Source organism: Hevea brasiliensis, chromosome 5 (genome assembly GCF_030052815.1).
Source record: "Hevea brasiliensis isolate MT/VB/25A 57/8 chromosome 5, ASM3005281v1, whole genome shotgun sequence".
Taxonomy (NCBI): Eukaryota; Viridiplantae; Streptophyta; class Magnoliopsida; order Malpighiales; family Euphorbiaceae; genus Hevea; species Hevea brasiliensis.
In genome coordinates, this window is record NC_079497.1 from 108,490,099 (window position 1) to 108,517,192 (window position 27,094).

The 27,094-nt window shown below is 32.7% G+C and overlaps 2 protein-coding genes across 2 annotated transcripts; one reads left to right on the top strand and one right to left on the bottom strand.

Moving 5' to 3' along the window:
• Positions 1 to 9,094: 9,094 nt before the first annotated feature.
• Positions 9,095 to 9,976, bottom strand: LOC110642394 (RING-H2 finger protein ATL70-like). Its single transcript, XM_021794435.2, has one exon. It carries the CDS (start codon positions 9,824 to 9,826, stop codon positions 9,296 to 9,298), a length of 531 nt encoding a protein of 176 aa, XP_021650127.2. The 5' UTR covers positions 9,827 to 9,976; the 3' UTR covers positions 9,095 to 9,295.
• Positions 9,977 to 11,405: 1,429 nt separating this feature from the next.
• LOC110642395 (uncharacterized) lies at positions 11,406 to 19,676 on the top strand. The gene is made up of 3 exons (XM_021794436.2): positions 11,406 to 11,853; positions 18,950 to 19,057; positions 19,177 to 19,676. The coding sequence occupies exons 1-3, from the start codon at positions 11,530 to 11,532 to the stop codon at positions 19,486 to 19,488; spliced, it is 744 nt and encodes a 247-aa protein (XP_021650128.2). The 5' UTR covers positions 11,406 to 11,529; the 3' UTR covers positions 19,489 to 19,676.
• Positions 19,677 to 27,094: the final 7,418 nt, after the last annotated feature.

The window sequence follows — 27,094 nt, forward strand, 5'->3', positions numbered from 1 at the left end:
AGCTCTGGTGGATGTTTCAGATGTGGCCAACAGGCCATTTTGCCAGGGAATGTCCCATGTTTAGCGAGCACATGATGGGGTCATAGGGTTCTGTTGGTAATGTGCCCTGTCAGATGCATCCTAGCACATCTAGCATGGTGGGTAGTCAATACAGTGGCCAATAGGGTTGTGGACAAGGAGGACTTGGATTTGGAGGCAGATTAAGAGGTAGGAGTCAACTTCAGGGTTTTGCAATGTAAGGCAGGGGTCAAGCTCGAATTTTCACTTTGACTCATCAGGATGCCCAAGCTTCAAATGCAGTTGTGGCAGGTATTCTTCCTGTCTGTTCTTATAAGGCATGTATTTTATAGACTTGGGTGCTATGCACTCATTTGTTTCCCCTGTTTTAGCCTTGAGGTTAGGTAGGAACCCCACAGCTTTAGAATGCCCATTGTCTGTAGGTACGCCTCTTAGTGACAATATAGATGTAGACATGATTTTTCTAGGTAGTCCAGTGGTAGTGGATGGAAAGATCCTCCTGATAGATTTGATTCCTTTGCCAGTGATGGATTTTGATATAATCTTGAGAATGGATTGGCTGTCAATTCATTATGCTATCCTAGATTAAAGAAATGAAAAAGGTGTATTTCCATATACCTAGGGTAGAAAAGTTTACTTTCGATGGTGATAGAAATGTGGCTCCATATAATATGGTGTCAGTGATTAGTGCCAGGAAAATGTTGACACTAGTAAGGGACCTATTTACAGAAGGTATAAATATGGAAGATGTTCCTGTTGTCAGAGAATTCATGAATCTATTTCCTGAGAAGATTCTAGGTTGACCACCAGAGAAGGAAATAGAGTTCTGTACAGATATTGTGCCGGTTACCAACCCCATTTCCATGCCACCTTACAGGATGGCACCAGCAGAATTGAAGGAACTAAAGGAGTAGCTACAAGAGCTTCTGGACAAGGGTTTCATCTGTCCAAGCACTTCACCCTGGGGTGCTCCTGTTCTGTTTGTGATGAAGAAGGATGGATCTCTAAGGTTGTGTATTAATTATAGACAGTTGAATAAAGTGACTATTAAGAATAAATATCCACTTCCTTGGATTGATGACCTATTTGACCAACTACAAGAAGTAAGGTATTTTTCCAAAACAAACCTATGGTCGGGTTATCACTAGCTAAGAATTTGAAATGAGGATGTACCAAAGACAACATTCAAGATAAGATATAGTTATTATGAGTTCCAAGTGATATGTTTTGGACTCACTAATGCACCAGCGACCTTCATAGACTTAATAAACAGGGTGTTTAAGCCATTCCTGGACCGTTTTGTCATTGTATTCATAGATGACATTTTGGTATATCTTGAACTGAAGAAGAGCATGTTTAGCATCTAAGGATGGTGTTGCAAACTTTGAGGGAGCACCAATTGTATGCAAAATTCTTAAAATGTGAATTTTGGCTAGAGAGCATCTCATTCTTGGGATATGTGGTTTCTAGTGAAGGTATTCAAGTGGATCTCAAGAAAATTGGGGCAGTAACTAACTGGCTTAGGCCTACAATAGTCACTGAGGTATGGAGTTTTCTGGGCCTGGCAGGCTATTACAGGCATTTCGTGTAGAATTTTTCTAGGATCGCAGCTCCCTTAACCAAGCTAACTCGAAAGAATGTCCTATTCCACTGGTCAGACTAGTGAGGAAAGCTTTCAAAAGCTTAAAGAATGTCTAACTACAGCCGCAGTGTTGACATTGCCAGTAAGTGGTGAAGGATATACGATGTACTGTGATGCTTCCAGGGTTGGGTTGGGGTGTGTCTTAATGCAGTACGAAAGGTAGTGGACTATGCTTCAAGGCAACTAAAGAGGCACGAGCATAACTACCCACCCATGATTTGGAGATGGCAGCTGTGATATTTGCATTAAAGATCTGGAGGCATTATCTGTATAGTGAAGTGTGTGAGATATACACTAACCACAAAAGCCTAAAGTACATTTTTCAGCAAAGGGACTTAAATCTGAGGCAGAGGAAATGGATGGAGCTTCTAAAGGATTATGACTGTACTATTTAATACTATCCTGGAAAGGCGAATGTAGCGGCAGATGCCTTGAGTAGAAAGTTTTCTGGCAGTTTCGCCCATACATCAGTAGAAAGGAGACCGTTGATTCGAGAGATACAGGAGTTTATAGACCAAGGTCTGATTTTGGATATTTCAGATGAGGGTAAATTACTAGCCCACTTTAGGTTGAGGCTAGACATGTGGGACAAAATTAGAGCATCCCAGCACAGAGACCCACAATTAATGAGAATTATAAAAAGGGTACAACAAGGGAAAGATTATGAATTTGGATTTGCTACAGATGGTGCTCTCGTGCAAGGTTCCAGGATATGTGTGTCAGATGTGGACAACCTTAGAGTTGAGATCATGCAAGAGGCGCACTACACACCCTATAATGTCTACCCATGGTCTACTAAGATGTACCATGATGTGAAGGATAGGTATTGGAGGAATGACATAAAGAGAGACATAACAGATTTTGTGTCCAAGTGCTTGACTTGTCAAAAGGTGAAGTTTGAGCATCAAAGACCATCAGGGAGGTTGCAAGAGATTCCTATCCCAGAGTGGAAGTGGGAAATGATTACTATAGATTTCGTGACTGGATTGCCTCGTACTAAACGTGGACATAATTCAATATGGATGATAGTGAATCGCTTGACCAAGTCAGCTCATTTCTTATCTGTACAGACCACCTATTCTGTTGCTCAGTATGCCAGGCTCTATATTCACGAGATAGTCAGACTACATGGAGTTCCTGCTTTTATAATATCTGACAGAGGACCCTAGTTCACTCTCGCTTTTGGAGAAAGCTGCAGGAGGCACTTGGCACACAGCTAAACTTTAGTATAGCCTTTTACCCTTAGATAGATGGATAGTCAGAGAGGACAATTCCAACACTCAAATATATGCTTCATATGTGTGTCTTGGACTTTGGGGAACAATGGGATGATCAGTTGCCCTTGATAGAGTTTGCCTACAATAACAGCTATCATTCCAGCATCAGGATGGTGCCTTATGAGGCACTATATGGCAGGAAGTGTAGGTCCCCTTTGTGTTGGATAGAAGTTAGAGAGACAAAGGTACATGATGTAGACCTGGGGCAGTATACCTTAGAAATGATTCCTTTAATTAGAGAATGTCTGAAAATAGCTTTCAGCAGGCAGAAGAGTTATATAGACCCTAGGCAGAAGGATATAGAGTTTGCAGTGAGTGACTATGTATTTCTAAAGGTCTCTTCTATGAAGGGAGTTATGAGATTTAGAAAGAAAGGCAAACTAACACCCTGATACATAGGGCCATTTAAGGTTATTGACAGAGTTGGAGCGATTGCCTATCGACTGGAGCTATCCCTAAGCCTTTCTCATGTCCACCATGTATTTCACATTTCCATGCTTAGAAAGTACACACCTGATCCTTCCCATGTGTTGCAACCTGATACAGTTGAGTTGAATGAAAGCTTGACTTTCGAGGAATAATCAGTAGCCATAGTAGACTATAAGATGAAACAGTTAAGATCAAAGCAGATTCCTATGGTTAAGGTCTTGTGGAGGAGCCAGTCAGTGGAAGAATGTACATGGGAGTCAGAGTAGGATATGCGCAGCAAGTACTAGTACTTTTGATTTTCTTAAGATAATAAATTTTATTGATTTTTAAAAAAATTAATTTAAAGACCACGTGACAAAATTAAAAATATATTTGAACTCTAAAAATTTTTCTGAGTTTTTTGAAATTTTTTTTAGAATTTTCGGGCATCGTTTTGGTCCCAGGGCAGAGTAAATATTCAATTTTGGGTATCCTAAATTGAACCGATAAAATTAAATCGGATCGAATCGATTGAATCGAACCGGCTCATTTTTCCTTCTTCTTTCTTCCTCCTCGCGCACCTAACACTTCCTTTCCCTCTCTCATTTTCTCTCTCCTCTCTCCTCCCTTCACTGGCCAACCACTACCCGTCCCTCCCCAGCTCACCGGCGCCCCCTAGCCACCCTCCCTGCCACTGGCTGCTGCTTCAGTGACTGGAAAATTGAGCTTGAAACCTCTGTCATGCTCCCACGAGCCTTTTTGACTTCCTGGCCAAAATCCAGCCAATCCGACCACCAATCGGATCGAGTCTTATCCCAAACCTCTTATACTCCTTAAGAGCTTTTCATAGATACCAAGAATACCCAATTTCATTGAGCGGTTTATCCAATTTTTATCCAGAATATTTTATTCCATTTTGATTTTTAGGCTTAATTTCTCCCAAACCGAGAGTCCCATGAAAATTTCGAGAGTACTGGCGTGCTCTACTCGATGAGAGCTTCGCAACCATATAAATTTCAAAATTTTTTAATACTAAAATTTTGGTGTGTCCCTCAAACTTCAGAGTGTTTTCCCGAGCTCCAAATGAACTTAATTAATTTTCTAACAATTTTATTTTAACCCCTAGTGTTATAGGCTTTGTGTAGATACTTTCGTTTTGCGAAAATTCAATCGTTGCTCGAGTCTGCATTTTTGAGCCAAGCAGACAAGCTGTCGAAACAACTTCCGATTCAGGTTGAAGTTATAGTCTACCCCACCATTTTCAAATGTCCCGGACACATTCCAAGTGTCAGAATTGGCATAGGTAAACCCGAACCCTAAGTTTCTTTAATTACCTAGTGGCGAATTTAGAATAAAAATCTATAAAATATTTGTGGGTAGCTAGAAAATTATAAATTCTTTTGTGTTAGTTTTATAATATTGTTAAGGACCGCGGGACAGAATTTTAGAAATTTTAGAGCTCGTTTGAATGATTTATAATAAAATGATAATTATAGAAACTAAAAAGTAATTTTTTTAAAATTGTGAGTATTGACTGTTTTGGAGAGTCCAGGAGGAACCATATGATGATGATGAGATGTGGATGTGGGATTTGTGTATTAGAAGTGTTATTTTGGCTCATTTTGCAGGTTGGACAGGTCTTAAGTATAGGAAAAACTTTATCGGATTTTTGGAAAAACTTATGAATTATCCTTTGATTCTTTGAAGTTTTATTTGAATAATAATTAATAAAATTTTTGATATAATGTTTAGGTGAGCCAGGCCAGCCTTCCTCCTCAGCCCAACTGCCACAGTAATTTTTAGAGTACAGTGAATAGATATTGATTTAATTTATGATTTCAATATTATTATATTCAAAGTATACTTATGCATCACTTATATATATATGTACGTAGTAAACATTAGGCATGCTTTATATTTCATTCATTCTTGATGATATTGCTGAGATTATTATTTTATGGCGACCTGGAGCTGTATGCGTGAGTGTGTATGTGGTGTGTATATAGATATGGATAGGATGGGTAGATGTGGCTGGAGTTTGACTCACTGGGACCCAATCCTTATTGTGGATAAGTCGGGGTAGGCACAACTTTGAGTTGATCTCACTAGCTCTTGCATTTGGTTATTAAGAGAAAGTCCGACTTTGAGTTGATCTCGCTGGTTGAGCTTGGACTAAGAGAGCTGTATAGGGGATCAGCTCCCATATATATATATATATATATATATATATATATATATATATATGTTGAGCATTGATATGATACACGGGTGTGTGAGTGCTCTAACTTGCTTTTGATGTGATTATGACGTGTCCTGTTTGAACTGTGTGAAGGTGTTGCATTCATTTTTAGGGATGCATTAGACTTACGTAGTTATAAAAATTGTATGTAAAATCAATATCTTATTCTATGAGTCAAACGCTCACTTCTATTCACTCATTTTTTCAGGTTACAAGAGAGCTTATTTTTTGTGTCTAACCTGCTTCCTATTTCATAAGTTTATTAGCTATTATTTCTATATTTTGTATTATTAAATTTGAAATCTAGACCTTCACATGTGTAGAACCATTTTACTTAGCTTGGGATTCTAAGATTAATTATTTTGGAATTATAAACTCATTAATACATGTATGTAGAATGAGTGGATGGATGATCATGTTGGATGAGGGAGTTGGACTCCCATTTGATCTTATATTGAGTTGTTGATGATTAAGAAAGAGAGTTGAACTCCTCATATATATGTATATTATGATCATAGGTCGAGTGAGCTCAAAACTCCCCGTTGGATGGTCCAGTTTATGGCTGAACTCTGTCGGTTGATTTCTTGAAAATGAGCTTGTATATAGGCTTCAAGGTTGGGCTAATGAACAGTAGGCTTATTACTGGTTTTGTGGGCCTTGTACTGATCCAAGTCATAGTGTCGGTGCAGCCCATAATTTAGGTCGTAACATAATTATAAAAAATAATATCAAAATTATTATTTCAAATATTGTTATCCATTATAAATACAACTAGCTCGCCCAAAAACTTATGTTGAGACCAATCCAACTCTGCAGCTCTAAACAATTTATTATTTTTTTAGGAGAGAGAAGCTATTTATTATTCTAAAAATATTTGCATTACAAAAATTTATAAAATATTTTAAACATACTAAAAATTTATGCACTCTATATTCACAAAATTATAATTAGTCATGGGTTCTCCATGCATGAAGTCTTAGTCTCAATGATTACAGATGCCCTATTTAAGCTGATTTGTCTTTAATTGGAATTCAATTAAAAAAATATATTGAAGACAATTTAAAAATTATTGAGTTTTTTAATAAATAAATATTAATTTTAATAAAGTTACTTATTTTTTCAAAAAACAATCTTATTTTTTATTTGTATGGAAAAAAAAAGTATTTAGTGAGATTTGAACTTTATTCCCTGAAAACTAAAAGTTTATAAAAATTTAATTTAATTATTTTTTATTTTTAAAATAAAAATTTTTATTAAATATAATTATGTGAAAATTCAATTTAATTTTTTTTCTTATAAATAATTTATTTCCAAAGACGCTATCTAAGTAAATGGTGGTCTTGTTCAATTTTAAACAAAGTATTATATTAAGAAATCAAGTAGTTTTAATTTACTTTAAGCTCATAAAATAAAGAAAGAATATCAATATATATTATATATGGGATAATTATTAGATGCGGTAACTTAATTTTATGAGTATTTTTTTAAAAAAAGTTATTAAATTTTAATATTTTTTAAAAAATTTGTTGTGCGTTAATTTGATTTCATAAAAATTACTGTGATCGAAAATAAAAAATTTTTAGATTAATCTGTTAACATGTCAATTATTTCACAAATAAAATTATATATAAGATAATTATTAAATGCAATCACTCAACTTTATGAGTATTTTCATAAAAGTTACTAAATTTTAATTTTTTTATAAAACCCAATAAACTTTAATTTAATTTCATAAAAATTATCATAATCAGTAATTGAAGATTTTAAGGTTAATTTACTGACATATTAATTATTGTATAAATGAAGTTACCTAACTAATAAACATTGATAGAGAAGAAATATGAGAGATTTTATAGCGAGGGAGATAGGTGAATGCATTTTAAGAATTTTATTTTTTTTTAAATTAATAAAATAATATAATTTTATTTATAAAATAATTAATAAGTTAATAGATTAAATTAAAAATTTTTAATTTTTTATTATAATAAATTTTATAAAAAAATTAAAATTTAATAATTTTTATAAAAATATTTATAAAATTAAATCTCCGCGTGGGATATTTGTCTATTATATGCGAATATCTAGAAAATTTGCAGCCGGTCTAGCAGTAGAACGATGGGAGATCAATAAATTATTCTGTTAACGGGGGCAAAGTCGCACATAATTATTGGGCCAACAAGCCGATCTTGAGAAAAGCATTTTGTCCATGATTTTTTTTTTAATCTTTTAACAGACAGTCTAAATCTAATCATATCATTGGATTGTTAATTAACAGCTTTCTTTAAGGGTCGGCAAACTAAAGACCAAGCACAAAGAGGGTTTCCTGCAGGTGTCCATTTCTAATTGCTTTTGATATTCTATAATATCACTATCTCTTATTCCAAGTCAAAATGTTTGTTTCATTGTTCATGTATCATGGCCCTCTCCAACTTTGCATCTTTAAATACTACAGAGACCATGAAAGAAGAAGCCATTGTTTCTATTTGAGCAGGCAAACATAAGACACCCACACTAGTATCTATTTATGGTGTCCACAATTGGTCTCTCTTCTATAATGACCTCAAGGGACAATGTGTTGTGCTGTTTTTTGACATCAGTGAGAATCCAGTATGTTAGTTTCCTGCTGCCCACTTTTTTGCATTGGCCTATTTAATAGAAAATGTTTAAATGTTTTTGCTAATTGTCAATTATAGACAACATCTCAAAAATTAATTTGAGGAACTTTGAATTTTGTACATATGAAACAGTGATTGTTAGGTTTGAAAATAGTTACTTCTGATATTAAAAGTTTGCAAGTAGATCGGGTGTGCTCAGAAATTGGTTTTTTTGGATTTTATATCGGTTGTAGATATTGTGCTTGTGTTGCTTATATGAGAATAAGGAACTTGTTAAAATTGTCATGATTTTAACAAGCGTCCATTCTCATCAATGAGCTATGTGTGTCTATCTCTCGATCAAAAATAAAAAAAACTTTTTCTTTCGTGTTGGTCTTTTGTATTTAATATCTATTTGGATATGTGAAAAATAAAGGGATGGAAAATAACTTGAAAGCACCGAAAACAATTGAAAGCTCAATTATTTGAAATCTCATATTTGAAAAGAGGTTTAACAAGGTATGTTGAATTTTTAGCATGCTTTTAATAATTGGATCAATTTAGGTTGCCTAATTTTATCAATTTAGGTTGCCTAAATTTTTCAATAGAAAATCCTGTAAGATGTGGCTAGCATTTGACATCATAACAAAGGTTGAACCAGAACTTTACTGGAAAGGCTATTGTTGAAGGGCGTGGCTGTCATCTATAATTGGACCCAAAACACCGTTGATTAAAGCTTGTGGCTAAGTGGGGAGAATTAATTGAATTGAGACTTTAGCTTCAGTAGGTCCATGATCTTATAATTCAAACACCTTTCTTTCACCGTTTTCGTTCTCATCAATCAGAGATCATTCTGTAGTCCGCCACTAATAAATCAATATTTATTTACATGATACATATGCACAAACTCCTCATCTAATCTGCACATGTATGTATATCTATTTCAATCATGGAGTGTGACATACAAATTCATCATTTTTTCAAGATAAAGAATAGAAAGGAATTACATCAAAGAAACAGCTCTGTAAACAGGTGAAGCCGATCCATGGAGATGTGAGTACTGCAGAGAGATGGCTTGAGAAGACGACCCTGAATTTTGTTTCCTGGTATGTATCTGTTAACCGCTCCTGCTTGCCAATGGAACCACCTCAGCAAGAGGGGTTGAGAGAGGAGTAGGCAATGGAGAAGTTCTGCAAACTGGACAAGTAGGGTGCAGACGCAGCCACGGGTCAACACATTTGAGGTGGAAGAGATGGCCGCAGTCCGGCAACAGGCGGAGCATATCAGTGTTCTTGTATTCCGCCAAGCATATAGAGCAGCAAGTAGAAGTGGAATCTGCCTTGTGAAGCTTTGCCTCAGAATACAACAGCTTAGGATAGCTCTTCAGAGTGGCCTCATCGAGCCCTACATCCGTCACAATATTCTGCAGCTCAAATGGCTCTTCTCTATCCCCTCTTTGGTTGGACACAGGTGATTGCTGGGTTGTTCTAGCGCAGAAGTAGGAAGCTAAGGTGATGGTTGTGATGAGCAAGAGGATGCCAATGGAAACTCCTATGCCATAACCAAATCCACCAATGTTACTATTAGAACCAAGAAACCCTCCTCCTCCTCCTCCTCCTCCAGACCCATCTGTGCTATTCATATCCATAAGAAATCAAAGCAATAGCTGCAAGAATTGGAATGGGATGAGACTAAAGAAATGATATGGTGAGCCATAGCTATGGGAATTAAGAGAAATGAAAGTGTTCAAAAGTCTAATATAAAAAGTCAACGGTAATATGAGATAGAGAAAGAGAACTTGGTGGTGGAGTTTTTAATCAGGGAAGATGCATTTGGGGCTTTAAGTAAAATAAAGGAGAGAGAAATTACAAATTAAGCCAATGAAGCAATGCATGTGATGTGATGTATATTCAAATTATGAGCCATCTGCCTTAAGAGGATTGTTTTAGGAGGTCAACGCTTCTCATATTTCCTAGCGTGTAAAGTCAGAAGTTATATTTTAATTACTTTTCTTTCTTTTAAATTTTTTTAAATGTAAAAAATATATAATTAATCAAATGAATTGAGCCAAATTTTATTAATGTTTTCTGCGTGCGTTGCACGATCCATGCATGACCAAGAAATTGATAGTTGGATCATTTTTAACAGAGAAAATTGTGTGCCCACATGAACATTTTTATTGCTTCCAGCTAACGAGGGCAATTTGATAGCCAATTGTGAATAGCCAAAGAGCACGAAGCAAATACAGAGATTTGGTGCTGGCAGTTAATGCCTAACACATACAATAATTGAAGACTCGATCGTTTCTTTTAATGATGAGAAGTATCAAAATCAAATTTTGTTTTAGTACAATCTGATTAATACATACCCAGTTGGGGAACTCATAATAATTAATTAAGGTGTCATTATAAAAAATTATAAAGTTAAGCAGGTTGTTAACTTGCTCTAACCATAATTGTTATTTTGTTTAAGTGCTTGGCTTTGAGATATGCCAATAGATTCTGCTCCCTCCTGCATATTTGGGTTTACAATTTGCCCAATTTTCGTTACAACTAGCTAGGAAGTTTATTTATTTATTTATTTTTTAAGATTTAATAGAGGATTAATAAATTGAGGTTACATGATGAAAAGTAAAATAATCATTTTCTTTTTCACTAAGAATGTGAATTATTTTAAAATAAGTAATTGAGAAACTCGAATTTGAGATTTCTCCATTGCTTATATCTTAAAGACGAAGAAAAATCAATTAGGTTATCCTTTAATTAGCACTAAGAAGTGGTTTAAGTATATGTTCTTATAGTGTTTGAGATTATGAATTATATGCTAAAATTGATTGTAAGATATATAAATTATTATTTTTATATATTTTTTAAAAATAAAAGATGCCCATTATTATTTTCCTTAACTATCATTGGAGAAACAATTTTTTTTAGTCAAATAGATAATTTTTATTAGAATAAAATTATTGTTTCATCTCATCTCGATTTAATATTTTTTTAATAATATTCTATTTTTCTATTTAGACAATAAATTCTATAGCAATTTGACACATTAAATTTTATTTAATAATTTTAAAAATTTGATGAATTAAATTATTAAATTTAAAATTAAAATAATATTTAATTTTATTTATTTAATATATTTAAATAAGTATTTTTCTTAATATCGCATAGGTTCAAATTTTGATTTAACAAGTTTAAATTCGGGTCAAGTACGGTTGGAATCAGAACAGTACCCCGACCGAACCCGGGCAAGACGATTCGTTTCTATCGCTTCCATGTTCTATGGACTATTGTCCTCTTTCGCTCTGTTATTCGCTGTGAAGTCAAAAGAAACGAAAGGTCACTGACAATGGTAGCAACAACTACGATCCCTATGTCTCTACTGTTCACAGTTTTGGCAGTGGTCTCTTTGCTATTGCCGGTGGAATCAGGCGATACGAACCACATCTACTGGCCGTGCGGTGACACCACCGTACAGCGGTCGGATGGGTTCACTTTTGCCATCGCTTTCGCGTCGAGGACCGCCTTCTTCTACAACAATAATAGCAGCCTTCAGTTATCTCCTTGCGATTCCAGGCTCGCTCTTTCTAGCCAGGGCTCTCAGATCTCTGTCTTTAGACCTAAAGTCGACGAGATCTCTCTCCTCACCATTAATTCCTCCTCCTTCTTTCCGGTTAGTTAACCCTATCTCTTTGTATCTCTTCACAGTTCGTTCAATTCAGTGATTTTGCTATTTGTTTCCGGTTGTTTTTGGTTGGTACAGAAGTGGATTTGACTTGGATGCTACTTTGAAGTAATTATAGTTAAATTTAGGGATTTTTTATGTGTAGTGACTACATACTTCATTTGAAGAGTTACTTATTGATTTTCGATCTAAAGATACATAATTTTCGATGAATTAGGGCTTCGCACACTGTTTCTTTTCTTATTTTACTTCTAATGTTTTGGGGGAATGAGAAACATGGCTTTAGAATACACAAGAATATAGGAATTTGATATAGGAATGATTATCCCTGTTTAATGAATAAATTTTCAGTATCAATATCCTGAATGCTAGAGTAACATGAACACAAGAGACCGAAACACCAAGAACTATATAATCTGGAGTCCATACAAAACTTATATAGTGCTAGGCCATTTCAGGCCAATATGATGTATTAACTTCTATGTTGGTTTATTGAATTAATCCTTCTTGCCTCTAATTCAAAGAACAACAACTCAACTCAACTAAGCCTTTATCCCAAAAATTTGGATCGGCTATATGGATTCACTTTCTCCACTCTAAACGATTTTGAGTTAAATCCTCTTAAATGTATAATGTTTCTAAGTCATATTGTACTACTTTTCTCCAAGTCAATTTAGGTCTACTCCTTTTTGTCTTTCTATCCTCTAACCTAATGTGCTCTACTTGTCTAACTGGAGCTTCCATATGTCTACGCTTCACATGACTAAACCACCTCAATCTCCCTTTTCTCAACTTATCTTCAATTGGCACTAATCCTACCTTTTCTCTGATACTCTCATTACGGACTTTATGTAGTCTAATATGGAAACTCATCCACCTTAACATTCTCATCTCTGCAGCTCTTATCTTAGACGCATACGACTCTTTTAATGTCCAACACTCACTACCATATAATATAGCCGGTCGTATGGTTGTACGGTAAAATTTTCCTTTCAACTTATTGGGAATCTTATGATCACATAAAATTCTAGTGGCACATCTCCACTTTAACTATCCGGCTTTAATCCTATGACTAACATCCTCCTCACATTCCCCATCTACTTGAAGGACTGAGCCTAGATATTTAAAGTGATTACTTTGGGACAGTACCACTCCATTCAAACTAACTCCTTCCCTATCACCAGTTTGGCCTCCACTGAACTTGCAATGTATGTATTCTTTCTTTGTTCTACTTAACTTAAAACCCTTTGACTCTAGCGTACTTCTCTAAAGCTCTAGTTTTCTATTGACTCCTTCTCGTGTTTCATCTATCAGAACAATATCATCCGCAAATATCATGCACCAAGGAATACTCTCTTGTATATGTTTCGTCAATTCATCTAAAACTAATGTAAAAAGGTAAGGGCTTATGGCTGATCCTTGGTGTAATCCAATTGAGATCGAAAAATCTCTTATGTCTCCTCCCATTGTGCGCACAATAGTATTTGCTCCTTCATACATATCTTTCAACACTTGTATGTACTTAATAGATACTCTCTTTTGTTCTAACACATTCCATAAGACATCTCTTGGAACACTATCATAAGCTTTTTCCAAATCAATAAAAACCATGTATAGATTTTTCTTCACATCTTTATATTTCTGTATCAAGCTTCTAATGAGAAAGATCGCTTTCATAGTTGAACGACCGGGTATGAAACCAAATTGATTGGGAGAGATAGAAGTATCATGACGTAGTCGATGCTCCACAACTCTCTCCCACAACTTCATAGTATGACTCATGAGTTTAATTCCCCTATAGTTTGAGTAACTCTGTATGTCTCCCTTATTTTTAAAAATAGGTACTAAAATACTCCTCCTCCATTCATCAGACATTTCTTTGAGTTTAGAATCTTATTAAATAATTTAGTTAATCATGCCACTCTCATATCTCCCAAACACTTTCACACTTCAATTGGTGTTTCATCGGGTCCACAGGCTTTACCCACTTTTATTCTCTTAAGTGCTTCCTTTACTTCTAAAGATCTAATCCTTCTAGTATAATTCAAATTCTTTTCTATTGTTCTATAGTCTATATTCACGCTATTACCATTTTGACTATTATTAAAGAGATTATTAAAGAGATTATTAAAATAATTTCTCTATCTTTCTTTAATGTCCTCATCTTTCACCAACACTTTTCCTTCTTTATCCTTAATGCACCTAACTTGATTAAGATTTTGACATTTCCTTTCTCTTCTCCTTGCTAATTTATAAATATCTTTTTCCCCTTCTTTATTTACAAGTTTCTCATATAACTTTTCAAAGGCTTGTACTCTTGCTTGACTAACTACCTTTTTTGCCTCTTTCTTTGCTATCTTGTACTGTTCATATGCCTCATTATTATCACATTTAGGTAATTTCTTATACCATTTCCGTTTTCTCTTCACTGCATTTTGTACTTCCTCATTCCACCACCATCTCTCTTTTGAGGGTGGTCCATGTCCTTTGGACTCTCCAAGTACTTTTCTAGCTACTTCTTTAATATTTGATGCCATCTGTATCTACATATCATTGGCCTCCATACCCAGCTTCCATAATTCGGACTCGAGAAGCTCATTTTTGAACTTCACTTCCTTTACTACTTTGAACTCCCACCACTTTGTTCGAGCTACACTATTTTTTCTGACCTTACTTGAATTGTTCCTAAACTTGACATCCAAGATCACCAACCGATTTTGACTTGTTAAAGCCTCTTCTGGAATGACCTTGCAATTCTTGCATAGAGCTCTATTTGTTTTCTTGGTTAAGAGGAAGTCAATTTGGCTTCTATGTTGTCCACTTTTGAAAGTCACTAAATGTGACTCTCTTTTTATAAAGTAGGTATTTGCTAGTATTAGGTCGTATGCCATAGCAAAATCCAAGATGCTTTTTCCCTCCTCATTTCGACTGTCAAAACCTCCATGAACATTCTCATAGCCTTATTTATTACTTCCTACATGTCCATTCAAATATCCACCAATGAAAACATTCTCTTCATTCGGTATGCTTTGCATTAAATCATCCATATCTTCCCAAAACTTTTGTTTACTCTCATTTTCTAGTTCTATTTGTGGGGCATAAGCACTAACTATATTTATTGTTTCTCCTTCTAGTACTAGCTTTACTAATATAATTCTATCTCATACACTTTTCACAGCTATTACTGCGTCTTTCAATGTCTTGTCTATGATTATGCCCACTCCATTCTTGTTTCTCTCCTTTTCGGTAAACCACAGTTTGTACCATGAATTACCCACTTTCTTACTTTTCTCTCCTACCCATTTAGTCTCCTGAATGCAAGCAATATTCACCATTCTCCTTTCCAAGGTATCTACAAGCTCCATTAATTTTCCTGTAAGTGATCCAACATTCCAAGTACCAACCCTGATCCTCCTCCTATCCTGCTACTTCCTAATTGGTCTCATTCTATGATATCTTCTATTATTTTCTATGTCTATTTTGTGTTCTGTTCCACTATCTGTTCTACTATCTGTCCTATGGACTAACTTCTTTACCCACACCCGTCCATGATGTGGGAACCCTTGCTCACTTAATACTACACCCGGGCGCTGGCATGGCGCGTCGCTTTCGGTGAACGCCCTACACCCTTGCATATTTCTTACTACACCCGGGATCTGTTGTAGCGCGTCGTTAGTAGAGGACGTCCCAACGTTTATATCATTTGAATCCATATCATAAGGTGTGACAAAATTTTTACGCTGGTTGTCACCTATCGCAATCCTCCTCCTTTGTCTGGGCTTGGGACCGGCTAAGCCCAAACTACTTAGGCGGAGTTAATTCAAAGAACAACAAAGGTTTTAAATCTCACAACTTTGTTACCTAAGATCCAAACTTCTGAATACCATGCCTTCAGTGTCCCATGATTAAGCCTTCTGATACAATGAAGTAGCAAAATTTATTGTCACCTTGATCTCCTTGTTCAGTGTCCCTTTGCCTGGATGGAAAGAGGAGCGTTAACATAAGTTTAATGCATTAACGCTGCACTTCTAATGGCTGGAAAAATAGTACTTATCCGTAGAGGAGCTTATGCTTTTGTTAGTAGAGTTCCAGACTCTAGACCTACTGTGAGTTCTTCTTAAGCTAAATTGAATTCTGCTGCTAGTTAAGAGATTACCCTGTAGCACATTGCATTATTTACTTGCTAGATGGTGTGCCCGCATAGAGCGAATAATGTCCCTGACAGAGGCGGAACTAGAAATTGAAACTTTTGTTTTTGTGGGTGGGGTGGGGTGGGGTTGGGGGGGGGGGGGGGTTGTGGTGGGGGTGGTGGGGGGAATGTAATGGAAAGTGAATGTATAAATATGTATATATTAAATACTGTTAAATATATATTAATAATTTATTAAGCATCAAAACTATCAATCATAGTTATTAAAGGCGCGCCTCAGGCTCAAGGCTCACCAGGCTCGAACCCTAGCGCCTTATGCGCCTAGGTGTGCGCCTTTGTTCCAGGCACAAGGTTCTAGAGAGGCATGCTTTCTTAATTTCTATCTTTAGCGAGCACTTTCATTAGCAAAAAGGACAGCCACTTAAACTCAAACCAGCAAACCCAATTCAAGATATATGCCAAAGGAAAAAAAAGAAAAGCATCACATTTATTTGATTTTTATGAACTTTTTAAATTTTTTACTTTTGCGCCTCACCTCGCTCAGGCGAGCGCCTGAGCCTTGCGCCTTGCACCTTGCGCCTAGGCTCCAGGACTCCTTGGCGCCTTAGTGCGCCTTGAGCCTTTAATAACTATGCTATCAATTGCAATATAAACATCTACAAAAAGGATACCCACTGAAATCCTTGCTATTTTTCTATGGATATACAAAAATCATCCCATTTGATTTAAGTATTGCAATTGAAAAATTTTAAAAGACCAAAAAGAATATCTACCTAAACCTAGCTTTTTGGTAATCAGTTATTATAAATAAAATATCTAAAACTTATTTCTTTCTTTCTTTTAAGATTTTGAAGCAACAAAAAAGAGAAGCATTAAGTTTAATTATTAGATTCTATAAAAATTGCTGTTGAATCTAAAAAAATTAGCAAAATTGAAGTGGAGAATATCAAACCATATTCTACTTGCCAATCAATGAGCTAGATATAGAGTTGTATAGATAAAATCCTCTTTGAAATTACATTTCATCACAAATTGGAGCTCAATTCATTGCAAGACCAAGATGGGTTTAGAAAATTTTATTGAATTTACTTTGCAAGGGGTGGGGTGGTTGGGGGGATTTGCTTGGCAGAAAAACTAAGAAGATAAAAGAAAAACATGTTCTAGCTAAGAAAAAAAATAGAAAACTGAATTGTGTTGGAATAGATGAGATTTTACCTTAATTTATGGGATAAGCTTTTGAGAAAATCACACGATTGATTAGTTTAATTAGTGCTTGTATTAAGGAGTGATTTAAGGAATGCCATATATCTTCCATTATAAATGTGGACTCTTATGTATTATGCTAAGTACAAATAAATGAAAATGTAATCCTTTGAGGTTCATTCCAATTGTTTCCCTTTTTTTCTTTCTTTTTAAAAACTCAATATAGTATCAGAGCCTAAAAAAAAAAAAAAAAAAAAAAAAAAATTCTAGGGTTTCTTCTTTCTTATTGTCCTCCTTCTTCACAAAGTTGTGGGTTTGAGTCCTAAAAACTATTTTCCTTCTTCAAAGTTCGAGTCCCAAAGCTATGGGTTTTACTCCCTAGTTATTCATCTTCCTCTTCTCTTTATTCAGGATTTGGGGTTCTAGGGTTGAAGTCCCTACTCTCTTCTTTTCCTTTATCGGAGCCTAGGGTTTGAGTCTTAGCTATTTTTCTCCTATATTCTCATTCTTCTTCATTTTAGCCTAGGGTTTGAGTCCCAAAACTATTTTTCTCCCAAATTCTCATTCTTGATAATGGATCCGTAACTTCAGCAAAAATCTCATCAAGGGGGAGTGTTGAATAGATGAGATTTTACCTTTATTTATGGGATATGCTCATGAGAAAATCATGCGATTGATTAGTTTAATTAGTGCTTGTATTAAGGAGTGATTTAAGAAATTCCATATATCTTGTATCTTCCATTATAAATATGGACTCTTATGTATTATGCTAAGTACAAGTAAATGAAAATGTAATCATTTGAGATTCATTCCAATTCTCTCCTTTTTCTTCTTTCTTTTTAAAAACTCAACAAATTGAAAAGAATGTTGCTTTCTCTGATTTATTGTGTTAAATAATGGAATGTTGCTTTCTCTAATTTATTATGTTAAGTAATGGAGTTGAAAATTTAAATTTACTGAGCCCTTTCTTGCCAACTCATGTCTTTTAGAGAGTCCACTCTTGGAGGGGCCAAGAAATGATTTTTGGAGGGGGGCTATTCTAATATCAAATAAATATTACTCTGTGCAATTTTTCAGCTTTGGAGGGGACAGTGGCCCTCCAGCCAATAATGTAGGACTGCCCCTGGTCCCTGATATCCTTTTTACTGAATATCAGTTCGGTGATAACAGAAAATATGACTCGTCTAGCTCGTTCATTTGGTCATTTCTTTTTTACTTGGAATATTTTGAGAAAGTCTGCTTTTTAGCTTGAGATAAAAGCTTCAGGCATCGATGCCCAATAGTGACCCATAAACCTTGATCTGTCTTCTGTCATGAGACACTGAGGTGCTGTTTAGTTACCAGGAATGAAAGATCAGGAATAGGAAACTTTCATTTCTTTTCCTTGTTTTTGATTACTCAAAAAAGAATAGAATCAATACCTCACAAATAGATAAGCCTTAATTTCTTCCTACTTGATTGTCAAGTATTAGGAATCGGGAATGTGAATGAGATTTCTATTCCCTTTCCCCTTTTTTATGACTGCTAACCAAATGGCGTCCATTCCAATTGCTTTGGACAAATTTTAATCCAATTCCTTGTACCGAATTTCATACTAGTCCTCCATGTCACTTCCATAGATCAGTAGTAAAATGTGGATTCTAGGCTTGGGCCAATGCTTGAATGCCATTGTGAAGATATGACTGTTCTGCTGTAAATAATTTAACTGTTTAATATTATTGTGGTCTTCAGGAGAATAATGGTGGATACATGGTCGCATTTGCTGGTAGAAAATATGCTGCAAGGTCTCTTCCTGCTTTTGTTGCAAACGGCACATACACCGTGACAAGCTTCACCCTGGTAAGAGAAGATCCTGAATACATTGCGCTTTCAGTTTTTCATTCATAAGATGTATGGGAACCCATTACACTTTCTTAACATGTCTTTTTCATCATCATCATTATTATTTTTAAATGCAGGTGCTTGAGTTTAAGAAGGGCAGGCTGCAAAACCTTTACTGGAAGAGGGATGGATGTGCTAGATGTACAGGAAACAATAATTTTGTTTGTCTTAACAATCAGGACTGTGCAATTACTACAACAAACTGCAAAAACCATGGAGGTTCAGTAGATTGCAGCCTTGGTATCCAATTGGCATTCTCTGGCACCGATAAGCACCTCGCAGTTCTCAACTCATGGTATGAAGTGGAAAACCTGAGGCAGTACTCACTTTTTGGCCTTTACTCAAATCTTAGGGATTCTCTCACTAGCCAGTACAATAAGATATTTTAGTTTTGCTTCAGCTCGTTTGTAGAAGTTTTGTTCCTGATATGTTGTAATTTTTCCCTCACTGATTTGAAAGTTGCTTAGGCCTCTACTCTTTTCTGATGGATTCTTCATCCCCTTGCAGTTGTTTGTAAATTTAGGAATACGGTTGATTATTTGTGATTATATATTAAAAGAGATTGCTGTTGTTGAAATATTTCTTCATGATGTTGACCTTATCGAACCTTTTAAAGTTTGAAGATGGTTGACATGCTGTCCTATTTTTGTTGTTGCGCTTTTCCTAACCGGCTTTAAGCTTGAATGTGTAGATTTGCGTGGTTGTCTGTGAATACCATTGAGCATGTTTTCAACAAGTGGGCTTCTTCTCTCTCTAACATTTTTGAGAGAAATTTATCTGTTTCCGTATTTCTTCTTTGTCTGGGAGCCTTGTTTCTTTGTTGCTGCCATTCAAGCTGCCTCACCTGTCCCACCTAGACGAGGAAGGCTCCATCCTTCCTTGCCCCGTTGTGGGTTAATTCTCTCCATGACTGGGTGGGATGTACATAAGGTTTTGATTAGGTATTTTACAGATTTGAGCTTTTGGTGAGAGTTTATTTTATGGTTGAATGGTGAGCTTTTGGCCATGGCGCGGTGGCCGCTAGTCGGGGCCATGGCCACCCTAACCCTCCTAAAATATTTTTCATGTATATATATATATATATATATATATATATATATATTCTTAAAAAGTTTATTTTATTTTAATTATAGGTCACTCCAAATAATTTTTATTGTTTTATTATAATATTGAACATGTGGTATTTGTTTTTTTATTTTTTATCATATAATCAATAAATTTTTATAATATTAGCATCCTTAATTTTTTTTTTAGTTTAATCAATAAATTTTTTGAATATATAACATTAATTCCTTCAAAATATAGAATTAATGATTATAATTGATTATTTTTTAAATTAATTTTATATATAACATTAATCAATTGTCGGAGTTCAAAATTTTATTTAGTCAAATCATTTATTTAATTCGTCAATTTTAAGTATATTTATAATTTTTAATCACAATTAAAATTTGAAATAATTATAAATAAAAAATTAATTTCAAAAAATATAAAATTTAATAATCAAAACATTAAAATGGTAATTGCAAATTAAGAATATATATATATATATATATATATATATATATATATATATATATATATATATTTTGAGTACATTAAAATGGTAATTGCAAATTAAGAATATATATATATATATATATATATATATATATATATATATATATTTTGAGTGCATTAATTGACAAGAATACTCTATTAGCCTCGTTAGGAAAAATTTTTTGGCTCTGCGTTGCTCTTGATGTTCTGATTGGAGCTTAGCTATTTCTATTTGGATCCTAGGGCGTTGTTGTGCCGGCGGCCTTTTGGTTTTGGCATTCGGCCATGCATGGTCCTTGTTGTGTGCTGCAGTTTCCTCTGCTCTCCATTCCCAACAAGTCTTGGTGGTTCTTAGCTTCCATGGTCTCGCACTCGATATTCTAATTGGAGCTCGGCTGTTGCTATTGGATCCTAGGGTGTTGTTGTGCTAGGGACCTTAAGGTTTAGGCGCTCAGCCATGCATAGTGCTAGTTGGGTGCTGCAGTTTCGTTTAGTCTCTCTCCCAATAAAAGGCTTCTAATGAAGGGCACTGGTCTCAATTCTCAATATTTTTTGCTTATTCTTGATTTCTTATAATATTAAAAAGAGCTCATAAATCCAAAATTAAAAGATCAAGTAAGACCAATTAAAAAAAAAAAGTGAATGTAACGATTTATAGATGTATATGAAGATGAGCTTCCAATATTGATTTTGCATATGTTTTCTTTTATTTTTTTTTATTTGTCATTATTTATCTATTAATTATCATGATAATATTTTTATATTTTTTATTTTTTTCATTTATTTATTTTTATGAGTGATAATATATTTCAATTATATATTTTAATTAATTTATTCATTTAATAAAAAATATTTACAAAAAGTAACACAAAATTGCAAAATAAACTCTATATCTTATCATGAAACTTCATAACTATAAATTATTATATAATGGGAGTGTCTATTCCACAACTCAATATTCTAAGGCCACAATTAAAATAAGGAAAGGACTAAAATACCCTTAAATATTAATTATTTATAAATAAAGGAAAAAAACTATAGCAATCTCATTTAAAATTGCTTCTATATTTATGTCCTATATTTTTTACCATACTTATTTGTCAACTTTAAAAGATAGTAATTTAAATTAGCACAATTTATTAACTAACATACTAACATTAATAAAAATCTAATTATTCGTAGGGAAATAATATGGATAAATTTTAACAACTGTCCCTGAACTTATATAGTTATAACATTATAGTTCTTTAACTTTAAAATATAACATAAAAATCTCTAAACTTTTAAATTTTATACAGTAAAATCCCTCTGACTTTCAATTACTGATTTTTCAGTTAAAAACTGATGTGAATAGCTCCTGCATGGCGCTTAGTTAACATTTCTCTCTCCTCTCTTGTGCAAAGTGTAAAATTGTTCTCTTTATGCATGAAAAATTATTCTATCCATAGAGAGAAAAAAGATTCAATTTACACATGACTTGAGAGAGAAAAGAGAAATACTGACTAATCTACATGCTGGAGTTGTCCAGATCAGCGTTTAACTGAAAAACTGATAATTGGAGGTTAGAGAGATTTTACTGTGCAAAATTTAAAAGTTGATGAGGTTTTATGTTATATTTTTAAGTTGAAGGACTGTAATGTTATAACTAAATAAGTTAAGAGACAGCTCACTACAAGAAATTAAAAAAATAGCTACAAAAATTACCGACCAAATATACTGAAATTTCGTAGATAATCAGTGATTACCGACGAATTACCGACGAAATTTTTTCGTCCACAAATACTAGCGTAGGTAATTTTTACCGACGAAAAAAATGTTGTCGTTAAATTTACCAACGAAAAAAATATTGTCGCTAAATTTACCGACGAATTATTTTGTAGGTAAATTTAAATTTTTTTTGTAGGTAATTTCGTAGGAGATTTTGCTCTTATAAATTACCAACTATTTATCGACAAAATTTTTCGTTGGTAATTACCAACGAAAACAAATTTTAGTAGCTAATTTTTATTTAATATTTTTTAATTTAGTCATTACTTTTTAATTTAATTTAATTTTTAATTTTTTTAATTTAAATTAACTTTTAAATTTAATTTAATTTAAAATGTAATTTAAATTTAAATTTAATTTAATTTAATTTAAAATTTTCAAATTAATTTTCTAATTTTTTTTAATTTTTAATTTTTAAATTTTTAAATTAAATATTAATTATTAATTATTTGAATTTATAATTTTTTAAGATTTAATTGACTTAAAAAAAATTACTAGTGGAGCCCAACGCAAGCTCCATATATGTGACTATGCCACAATTGCTCCATGTTGGAGAGTAGTTCTCCTTTTATAAACAAACTCACTACCCTCAAATTTATTCTCAAACGATGTGGGAATTTCACATTTTTTGTGATTTACCGACGAATTACAGACTAAATATATTTCGTAGGTATTTTTTTAAAATTTTATTTTTAATTTCTCTTTAATATTACCTACGAAAATCGTTTCGTTGGTAATTACTGACGAAAACAATTCGTAGCTAAAATTTTTTAAGTTTTTTAAATTTTTTTTTTCTTATTTTCTTCTTAATATTACCTACGAAAAGTATTTTATTGGTAATTACCGACAAAATACTTTTCGTAGGTAAAATTTTTTTAGTTTTTTAGAGTTTTTTTTCTCTATTTTCTCCTAAATATTACCTACGAAAAGCTTCTCGTTGGTAATTACCGACTAAAATTTTTTCGTAGGTAAAATTTTTTTAGTTTTTTAGAATTTTTTTCCCTATTTTCTTCTTAATATTACCTACGAAAAGTATTTCGTTGGTAATTACCGACGAAATACTTTTTGTAGGTAAAATTTTTTTAGTTTTTTAGAATTTTTTTTTCTCTATTTTCTCCTAAATATTACCTACGAAAAGCTTTTCGTTGGTAATTACCGACTAAAATTTTTTCGTAGGTAAAATTTTTTTAGTTTTTTAGATTTTTTTCCCTATTTTCTCCTTAATATTACCTACGAAAAGCTTTTCGTTGGTAATTACCGACGAAAAATTTTTTGTAGGTATTTTTTTTAGTTTTTAAGAAATTTTCTTCTCTATTTTGTCTTAATATTACCTATGAAAAACTTTTCGTTGGTAATTACCAACGACAAATTTTTCGTAGGTATTTTTTTAAAAAAATTTATTTTCTATTTTCTCCTTAATATTACCTACGAAAAACGTTTTGTTGGTAATTACCGACGAAAAAAATTCGTAGGTAAAATTTTTTAGCTTTTTAGAAAATTTCTTCTCTATTTTTTTCTTAATATTACCTACGAAAAACTTTTCTACCGACAAAAAATTTTTCGTTGGTATTTTTTTTAAAATTTTATTTTCTATTTTTTTCTTACTATTACCTACGAAAAGCGTTTTGTTGGTAACTACCGACGAAACATTTGGTCGTTATTTTTATTATTTGGTCGCTAATTTTGCCGCTAATGTTAAGCACCACTTTTACCTACGAAATTACATCGTCGGTAAAGTTTTAGTCGGTAATTTCATCGGTAAAAATTAGTTTAAATTTTATTTTTCTTTTCGTCGGTAAAATTACCCACGAAATTCTGTAGTCGGTAATTTTCGTAGTTATTTTTAACATTTCTTGTAGTGGCTATTAAAATTTATTTCAAATAATATTGATAAATATCTGTTGCAAGAGATGTGCCGGACGGATAGCCAGTCGCCCGTTTCTATCTTTAGGGCCTGTTTGGTTTAACTGTTGAATATAGCTAATAACTGCCAGTTGATAGCTGTTACTGTTAGCTGATAGCTGATGATAGCTGACTTATATTAAGTGTTTGGTAAAACTATATTTGGCTCTTGCTGTTGATATGTAAAATAACCAATAATAGTATATATCATATAATTTATTTTATTATTTAAATAAATATAAAATTATAAATTTATTATATTATATTATTTATTTTATTATTAAATTAAATATATAATTATTAAATTAATATATTATATCATTTATTATATTACTAAAATAAATATATAATTATTAATCTATCGTATAATATCATTTATTTTATTATTGAAATTAGAAAATAATTATTTAAAAAAAATAAATAACTTTAAATATATAGATAAAATAATAAAGTAATTATTATTGTTAATAAAAAAATTTATAATTAATTTTAAGTATTTAGATATAAATAAATATTTGATATTTTATGTTATTAATAAAAAAATATTTTAACAAAGTTGAAATACGATAATTAAATGTTAAAATTATAAATAAAAAAGATAAAAGTATTAATAATATTAATTTTTAAGTTAAATAAAAAAGAATAATATGATCAAAATAAAAAATAAAACAAAATAATCTATTAGCTGATGAGAAACAACTCTAAAAATAGAGCTTATATAAACTGCAGCTGATGAATACCATATCAGTTGCCCATCAGCTATTAGCTTTATTTTTTTAAGCTTGCCAAACACTCTAATTCACCTGTTTGAGTGTCTATCAGCTATACTCAACAAGTGAACTAAATAACTCCTTAATCTTTTGTATTCTCAGAGCTGTCTCCCCAAATTTGTCCTTTTTTTTATTAAGCAAATTAAATTTTAATACGGTGGATGTATATATAGAAAATTTAGTATCAAGTTTATTTATTATTCAGTCAAACAGATCACATGGCTTGAGATAAAAAATTATATAATAAAATAAATATATTTATAACGATTTTATTATAATTATTAATTGATTTTTATCATAATTAATAATTATAATGAAATTATTGTATGTATAATTTTATCCAATAAAAATGTAAATGAAGAAAAATTATATAATAAATCTGATGCATAACCAATGGATGTACCACGATGACTCGTTTTCAATATTATTATCTATCAATGAATCAAATTAATCCTAATTTCGCTTGAATAGTAATCTGGAATTATTAATTTATAATTATGGACTTTTTAAGAGAAAGAAATTAATTATATAAGATTATCAACGTTCCATTTTCATTATCTTAATAAATAAATAAGAGAATATCATGCACTTTGTGCGGATATATTATTATTATTATTATTATTATTATTATTATTATTATTATTATTATTATTATTATTATTAGGCTAATAATAACAATTATTATTAGGCTAATAATAACAATTATTATTAGGCTAATAATAACAATAATAAATTAAAAATAAAAAAAATTAATCTTTCCAATAATAGTTCAATTAAAAATCATATATTATGTATTGGGGAAAAAAAATTTATAGTTTCACATTTTCATACCTGAGGGATTGTGGTTTAATTTTTGTTAATATAAATAAATCAACAACTGGGAGCTCAACTTTCTCCATCAACAGTAGTAAATATCACATGCACCCAAGCATTCTCACATAAATAAGTTTACAACTCCAAAAATTAAATGATTACAACCCCATATAAAAATAATACAACTACTGGTACAGTTCTATAATTGAACAAAAGATAATTAAGTAAAACTAAACTTTTTTTGTTAAACCTGCGAGAAAAGAAAATATGTTATTTTCAATAAGTTTACCTATCACTATCTAGCTCTAATGCATTTCCTATGTATGAAATACAGAATAATCACATAGTATTAAACAATTCAAGCAATATTCACACAAAAGATAATTTGAAGTATGTACCCACTCGTGTGTCACATCAATATATATATGGGAGCTGATCCCCTATACAGCTCTCTTAATCTAATACCTGCCAGCGAGGTCAATTCAAACCAGACTTTCGCTTAGTAATCCAAGTGTGGAGGTCAGTGAAATCAACTCAAAGTCGTACTCACCCTGACTTATTTATATATATAAGGATCGGGTCTTAGTGAGTCAAGCTTCAATCGCGATTATCCATCCTACTATATCCATATCCACACCATACTTATGCCAACACACACACAACTCCAAATTACCTTAAGGCGACATCCACAAACAATATCATTAACATATGCAACACAGGAACGTGCCTAGCATTTAACTATTTATATATATATATATATATTTATAAGTGAATGTATGAGCATGCCTGAAATATAAATTAATAATATTGAAATTACAAATAAAATCAATATCAACTCACAGATTAACCGAAGATCACTAAGACGGCTGAGAAGAAGATGAAGGTTGACTCGGATAACCAAAACAATTATATTCATGAATTTATCAATATTAAAAAAAACAATAACTTAAAAAGTTAAAGAAACCTTAAATTTTATATCGAAAATCCTGCAAAGTTTTCTCTGTACCTAGAACCTACCCAACCTACAAAATAGCTCAAATAGCAATTCCTAATCCAAAGTCCTTAGGCCCACAACACATCAACAACATAATGCCCCTCCCGGGCCTGCCAAAGCAATCAAATCTCACATATTTACACTATTCAACTATTAAGTTTAAAACTAACATTTTGTAAAAATTATCTAAACTAACCCCAAAAATTCTAT